We start from the raw sequence: 7437 nt of genomic DNA, 5'->3' as shown, positions 1-7437 counted from the left end.
GAGAGAGAAAGAGAGGGGAGGGGGGGGGTAGAGTGAGCGACTAGACTAGAGCGACAGAGACAAAACCATTAGTGATCGGAAGGGCAGCCAATGCCGAGGCCATTAGAGTCCACTTAGCGCGAGGCGCGCAGATCAGTGCCTGCAACGTGCGGGGCCGCGCATAGGCGAGCGTGTGAGGGTGTATAGGGCGGGCGCTCTGGCGTCCGGTCCAGTCAGTAGTGGCCCGCAAGCGGTGGCAGCAGGACGGACAATCAGCTCAGAGACAACATGAACGCCCCGCTCACCGTGAGTACAAGTGTAGTGCCGCGCACTCGGGTGGGGTGGTGGAGTGGCGGGACGCGGAAGCACGTCGGGTCGGTCGGAGAGACTGTGTGTGTGCCGCTGTGAGCCCAAAGTGTACGTGCGAGTTTGGAGAGACGTGTGGGCTGGCGTAGGATCTTATTTTAGCGCGAGTGACTTCTTTTGGTTCTGCACCCCCCCCCCTCTCCCCCCTCTCTCGCTCTTTCTCTCTCTCACTCTCTTTTCCCTTCTCCGAAGCAACGACTCATATCTCCCCACCACTCTCCTTTAGTGAAAAGGAAAGCCTGGCAGACTGTAATTAGTTTCTTGGGAGTCACAGACAAAGAGTAAACAGTGGCTTGGCTTAGTGTTGGCTCGGCTTGTCGTGGTGTGCCTTGCCTGCGTGGGACACGACCGACCCGGGCGGGTTCGCGCGGTCGGGTCTTGCGGACAGTCCGAGACAGTTTTCTGCGCCCCTGCCGCCGCACTCGCAATGTCCGCCCTTGTAGAGGGCCGCGCTGCCCTTGTCTCCGAGAGGCCCGGACCGCCCGGGATCCGCCCCGGCCCGCGAAGGCGCATAGCCAAGCAAGGACCCCTCCGACGAGCGATGGACCAGTTTAATATTTCATGTACACACTGAAAAATATTGCAAAAGTATTCCAAATATTCCATAAGTATTTTAAGATATTCCAAAAATATTCCAGAGATTCCACAAAATATTCCCAATAGTCCATATACACCAAAAATTTCAGTGGTCGACCCCTCGCCCTCCGAGTTGAAAGAGAAGGGGTAAAGGCTTGCGGAGCTGACCTTTGTCGTGGGGACGGAGGGAGGACGAGAGAGCGCGCCAATGAGTGTGCGAGCAGGAGAGAGCGAAGGGAGAGAGAGAGAGAGAGAGAGAGAGAGAGAATCTGTGCAAAGGACTCTGGCTGGCCAGAGCAGGAGCAGGCCAGGCCCTTATTGGACATAAGGGACACAGGGGGGAGGGGAGGGTGACGTTAATTGCTCAACTTGTTGACAGAGGGAACTCCTGGCCAAGTGGCCCTGGGGATTGAAATTCGTCGTCCTGGGGGAGACAGGGGACAGGGGGCGCGGCGCGCGCAGTCTTGGAGGAGGTGTGGATGGGTGCGGATTGGCGGGGGTGGGGATGACGTCACCTCGGTGACACCGCCGGGCCACCATCGCGACGTGGTGGAGCAGAAGCACGTCAGGTCACGTATGCCACCTGCTCTTTATCTACAGGTGCTCCTCGCCGTGCTCGCCGTCCTGGACCTGACCGCCGCCCTGCACCTAGCCGCCTCCTCCGCCGACAACACAGCCGTCGGCCCCGATCAGCCCCTCCCCGTCAGCGTCGACCCTGCGGCCGCGCCGCCAGCGCCGCCCGCCCTCCTCGCGGCCACTCAAACTCGAGGGGCCGAGGCCGTGGGCGCCGTAGACGCACAGCCAAAGCCGCCCGCACTCCTCGCGGCCACCCGCACCCAAGGGGCCGAGGCTGTGGGTGCCGTGGGCACGGCAGCGGCCCTGTCGAGGCGCCGGCGGCACATGGTGTTCAGGCCGCTGTTCGCCTCTCGGCAGCGGAACAACGCCAGGTCCGGCCGCAGGCGGGCGAACGGCTTCTGATATGACGACGAGTCGAGGCAGAGCAACTATAATGACAATAACAAAAAAAATATATCGCTTTCCTCTCCCAAAGTTTGTGTTGTTTCTTTCTCCTGTTTAGTTTCTGCCAACATCTTCTCCTTTTTATTTTGTTGGAGCTACACGGTCCGACCACACATACATGCACTGACGTCGTCGTCCTGCCCGCGGGCGCACCGAGCCAGCCAAACCACCCCCAGAGAGACCGCTGGGGACAGGACGCAGAGGAGGGGGAGTCCGTGGGGGGCAGCAGCGGGCCCGCGCTGCTGCGGGGGGCCCGGCGAGGTCGTTGCCACCTCATCGTCCTCTTAAGCAGAGCGGTTTAGCCCGGCAAGGCGAAGAACACGAAGACAATTGGGAGCGTCTCAGCCGGGCTGTTTGCACGGGCAGTCCGTTAAAGACGTCGCCTGGACGACGCCCTTCCACCCCCTGCTAGCCTTGCTCTCGCCCCTGTAATGGCGAGAGCGTGTTCGATTAATGAAGTGGGCTCTCTTCTCTGTCTCCCTCTTCTTTCTCTCTCTTCTATGTCTCTTCCTCCCTGTCTCTCTTCTCCCCCCTCCCCCCTCCCTCTGCTCTCTCTCTCTCCCTCTCCCGTTAGTACGCACCCCCGCCGACGCGGGGAATCAGAGTGGCTGAAAGTGAGCGCCGCTCTACATTTCAGATACTCCTCTCCCGTCCGGTACAGCGCCTTCCGCGCCTCTCTGGGGACACTCTGTTATACAATCGACCGGCAATAACAACTCCAAGCACATCTCGGAATGCGGAATCCTTACTTTTCTTTTCAGTCCGCCAGCCGCCAGACTCGACTCGTGCGTCCCCTGACTACGCCAGCGGGGTCGTCCTCTTGGCGGTACGACGCGCGCGGGGAGGGGAGGGAGGGTGGCGATGGCTGCTGTGGCTGCTCCTCTCTCGGGCGAGTGCTCCATTCGCAGCTAGACGAGCACCTCCAGCAGCCCCACAAAAGTACTCGAAAATATCTCATCAAGGGCGCGCGCGGCCAGGGAATAAGGGACGGCCGTAAGAAGGGTCGGGGGAGGAGGGGGTGAAGCGACAAGGATACGCGGAAATGGACCCGAGCAGGACTTGTTCTCGAGGATGGGAAACAGGAGGAGTGCTCGGCGGAGGGCGTGGCGGAGCGTGGTGTGACCGCGGAAGTGAAGTAGGGCAGCTGGGGACAACTCGTAAGCCGGTTCCACTCGCCTCTTCTACGACAGTAAAAAACAGCAAGTGCAGGAAAATATTAAAAAAAAAACAATATTGCAATCAGCTGATGAGAATTGGAAGATGCGTAAACCTATCTTTGACATGTTGCGTCTAAATTTTCCCCCGTTTATAGAAATGTTTTCCAAGGTCTGTTACAAACAAAAATTGAAGGTCAGTGTCTTTGGTTTCAATTTTCCTTTGCCTTGATATCCAGAAATGTCCCAGAAAGTGTGTGAACGGTGCGAATTAGAATTATGAGCCAAATTTTAAATTTCTAGCCGCTGAAAGTATGGAGCGTTTAAATTGGCAGTCCGCGTGCCTCGCGGCGTTCTTTTATGTCTTGCTTTCATCGGCAGAGAGGAGAGGAGGGGATAGGGTGGAGGCCCAATGGGGGGTGAGGTATGGGGAACCCATCAATGTCTTTCGCTACGATGAAGAGAAGATGACATTTCGTTCGGTTGCCGCGATAGAATACGCGGAAACGTAGAGGCTGGCAGACGCTCGGTTCTTCGCTAATAATGCGGGTCCCAGCCACCTGCTTCTTCCTCAGCCTGGCAACCCTCTTGGTCTGCCCGTTTGCCTCTGTCTCTCCCGCTCTCCCGGGAGCCGTGGCGCGGACGTCTGACGCCTAATTCATAGCGGCGGTATCGCCCGGACTCGATGTCAGAACTCCTTCCCTTCTCCCGGAGAGCAAAATGATGAATAGCACGGTCACCGGGGAGAGAGAGAACGGGAGAGGCAGGGAGGGAAAGGGGAGGGGAAGAGAGAGACATAGGACATAGATAAAGAGCGTGAAGCAAAAAAAATATAATTCTGACGCGATTGTGATTCCACTTGCAGGATGTTTTGTTTCGTAAGGTAGCTATGGATGTAAAACATTCAGACCGAGAAAAGCAAAAGAGATTTAAGAAGTCATTACGATGATCGAACATCGAAAGACCTATAACGCCTGTAAGTAGGCAAACTACAGTTGTGGCGTGCAGCGGTACGGAGCGGGTGGCCTACCCTATGATCGACAGGGGCTCCAAGAGAACGCGAGTGAGGAAGGTCGTGCGAACGCAAGTACACGGCAAATCTCTTGCCATAACGAAAACGCTTTGTGAATTATTTCAGGTCGATTTCCGGACACGACGCACAACTTTGTAATCACAAACAAACTGGATGATGCGCGTAGGGAATGCAGCGCGGGGTGTTTTGGGGGAGAGAGACGGGAATAAAACTGCAGCGCGTGTCGGCGTCTAGACTAGTTTATTGCGGTGTAGTGGTGCGGCACGAGGTTGGCGTCGAGGACTACGCGCAGGGCTGGCCGTCGGCGTGCTCGACGTGCTCCAGGGCGACCCTGCGGATGGCGTTGTTGGAGATGGAGGGCACTTGCTGGTACTGCGCCTCCTCCAGCACGACCCCCTCGGGCTTGATGATGGCGGAGGACGACGGGAGGTGCGCGGGGGCGGCGGCGGAGCCGACGGGGGCCTCGGCGGTCACGACGTGCAGCGTGGAGACCGCGGGTGCGGCGTGGGACGGCGCCAGGGGGGTGGTGTACACGGCCTGCTGCTGCTGCTGCTGCTGCTGGCCCCAGGGGAGCTGCAGCGGGTGCTGCAGCCAGCTCAGCACGGGGTTGCTGTTACCGCCCTGCTGAGCGCCGCTGCCGCTGCCGCCCCAGGGTAGGAAGCCCCAGATGGCGGGCTGCTGTGGCTGCACCTGCGGCTGGCTGCTCACCAGCTGCGCGCTCAGCTGCTGCGGCTGCTGCTGCTGGACCACCGGCTGGCGGTTGCTGGACCAGGGCAGCCACGAGCCCTGCAGGAACGTGCTGATGGGGTTGGCGTTGCTGGCGTAGCTGTAGGCGGTGCCGGCCTCGTAGGCGGGGCGCGAGGACGGCAGCCACTGCTGATAGACGGCCGGCCGCGCGTGCGAGTACGCATAGCCTGCAAGGTGGTACAGGTGCAATCAATGAAAGAGCGCTAAAATACATTAATGGACAGTAACGCACTAAAGGCAAACTGTCAAATTTATCAATTGTTTTGTGCTGCACTTAATGAAAAGTTACATGTAAAAAAACACACACACACAAACGCATGCACCTTTTAGGTTTGTTTTGGAGAGAATAGCAATCCTGGAAAGATCCGAAAAAAGTTACGATGGCTTTTATATGCGTTGAACTAAAATCGCCTCCGGGCATACACTCACCGTACTGTACGGGTTGCGGCTGCGGCTGCGGCTGCGGCTCGTACGCTGCCCTCCTGTACTGGTACTGGGGGCTGTACTGGTACTGAGGGTACTGATGCTGAGAGTACTGCTGGGGCTGGAGGTTAAAGTGCGGCAGCAGGTCCTGCAGGAACGCCTGGCCCGGCGAGCACAGCGCCGCTAGCACCACCAATGTCTACACACAAAAAAAACACACATTTTTTTTTCCAAAGAATTACTTGAAGATATCTCTGCGCGGGCGCAGTGCTTCGAGAGGTGTGCTCACCAGCATGGTCCTGTACATGTCTGTCTGCCGTGTCCACTCTGGCACTGCCTGCCCGCGGCCACGGCCGGTCGCTCATATAGCGAAAGGGTCCTCAAAGGGGGAAAGGAGGAGGGCGCGGAGGGGGAGCTGAGCAGAAGAAGGAGAGGGAGAGACCATACGCACACGGAGCCTGCTGCTGCCCGTCGCCGTCGGGCCCGTCCCAGCACCAGAGGCGCGGCGGGTGACTTACCGAAACCTTCCCCTGCCCTATTGGCTCCCACACTGCTCCAGCTTCATAAATCATGGCACGCGCACAACTTGTGACCGACCGCCCCATGTGCTGTCCGAACGCTCCCTTGGCCGACGCGCGGCGGAGGGCGGTGGCCTCCAGCACGGCAATCTCACCCCCTCCCTCGCCCGCCCCAAGTCGCTTTGGCCGCGGAGTTATTTCCGTGTCGCGGCGCCCCGGCGGGCGTCCCGCGTGATAGGTGCGGCTATAGTCGGACTCGGTGTGCCGGAACCTGATCGGACCGTAAATAATGGAGCGAAGGGCGAGTGTGGCTGGCAGCCCGCGCGGAGCTGACACATTTGAACACTCCCGCCTCCCTCTCTCCCTCCTCCCGCCACACCACTACAGACGCCTCGAGGGGTCGGCCACTAAGATTTTTGGTGCACATGCGGCATATCTGGAATGATTGTGGAATATCTGGAATACTTTTGGAATACCGGGAATATTTTTGGAACTTGTGGAAAATTATTGGAGTACGCGTAAAAGTTTTGGTTTTGGAATATCTGAAATACTTTTGGAATATCTTTCATATTTTTGGAGTATTTTTCAAGTGTGGACATGGAGTATCCAAGTGGTCCGGCCATCATCGGTCCGCCTCAATGCACCCTCCTGCGGAACTGTACCCCCCCCCCCCCTGCGAATACGATCACTATCGCTCGACCACACCCTCCCCGTCTCCCCATAGAGCCCCTAGGGAGGCGTGCGCCACTTTGCACCACCCTCTTTTCCCTTCGCGATTCCTCTCTCCGGCGCCGGATGCCTCGGCTTTAACAACGGCGCGTCAGCCTGTCAGCCTTCGTTTTGCGCCGACATGGCGACGGCGGCGGCGATTCGAAGCAATTGAATTCCCCGCGCCCTCCCTCTCCTGTCGCCTGGAATATCCCCCCCGGACCCTATCCCGGGCCGGTCGGGCGTCGGTGGGGCGTATTCCATTACGCGGCCGCCTAATGGAGACATTATAGCGGCCCGGGAGCACGCGTCCCCCGCGCCGGCCCGGGCGCCACGCCTGCCCCCCCCCCTCCTTCCAATCGGCCCGCCCCCGGCTCAGCCCCACGCCGCCGCCGCCGCCGCCGCCGCCGCCAGGCCTCCACCAAGTTTGCCCAACTAATTTCGGCAGACCCTCAGGGGCACACGACGCCGCCGCCGCCGCCGCTTCCTGGAACGTGTCTCGGCCCCCCCAGAGCCCAGCCCTCCCGCGCGCCTCGAGTTCGCCCAATGCGTTTTGTATTCGACGGACTTCTTGTTACCATCGGGGCTGATAAAGCGGGAAAACAGTGGCCGGCCCCGGCCCGCTGCTGCTGCCTTGCGCGGTCTTTCCTACTGAGAAATGGAGTTGAGAATCGAGGTCGCGGTCGACGTCGATTTTGAACTGTCGTCGATTTTGAGGACTAAATCGAGTTGATGTCGAGTCGAATTTGCCTCGACCAAAAGACTAGGGCTCGCCTCGACAATCGGCCATTTCTCGATATTGGATTTGCGCGACGACATCGCGTGTCATATCGCGGATGGAAAGGTCGAATTGCCCTGTTTAAAGCTCTTCGTTTGTGAGCAGGTCAGTGGCGATCAGGAATGTAGGGGGGGG

At 58.8% G+C, this 7437-nt stretch overlaps 2 protein-coding genes across 2 annotated transcripts; one reads left to right on the top strand and one right to left on the bottom strand.

Moving 5' to 3' along the window:
- The first annotated feature begins 120 nt into the window (after nt 1-120).
- On the top strand, nt 121-1971 carry LOC113204751 (uncharacterized). The gene is made up of 2 exons (XM_026420036.2): nt 121-285; nt 1522-1971. The coding sequence occupies exons 1-2, from the start codon at nt 268-270 to the stop codon at nt 1897-1899; spliced, it is 396 nt and encodes a 131-aa protein (XP_026275821.1). The 5' UTR covers nt 121-267; the 3' UTR covers nt 1900-1971.
- A 2380-nt stretch (nt 1972-4351) lies between these two features.
- On the bottom strand, nt 4352-5747 carry LOC113204730 (uncharacterized). Its single transcript, XM_026420009.2, has 3 exons — nt 5588-5747; nt 5305-5497; nt 4352-5042 (listed from the first exon to the last, which is right to left on the bottom strand). Exons 1-3 carry the CDS (start codon nt 5603-5605, stop codon nt 4411-4413), a joined length of 843 nt encoding a protein of 280 aa, XP_026275794.2. The 5' UTR covers nt 5606-5747; the 3' UTR covers nt 4352-4410.
- Between the last annotated feature and the right edge of the window lie 1690 nt (nt 5748-7437).

The sequence above is a fragment of the Frankliniella occidentalis genome, unplaced genomic scaffold (genome assembly GCF_000697945.3).
Source record: "Frankliniella occidentalis isolate FOCC.00 unplaced genomic scaffold, Focc_3.1 Scaffold342, whole genome shotgun sequence".
Taxonomy (NCBI): Eukaryota; Metazoa; Arthropoda; class Insecta; order Thysanoptera; family Thripidae; genus Frankliniella; species Frankliniella occidentalis.
Note: the sequence above shows the minus strand (reverse complement) of the source record. Positions and strands in the feature narration are given on the sequence as shown.

Coding starts and splice junctions, on each gene's coding strand:
- LOC113204730 (XM_026420009.2), bottom strand. Junction 5,043..5,304: donor GCCGCAACCCGTACAGTACG/GTGAGTGTATGC, acceptor ACCACCTTGCAG/GCTATGCGTACTCGCACGCG.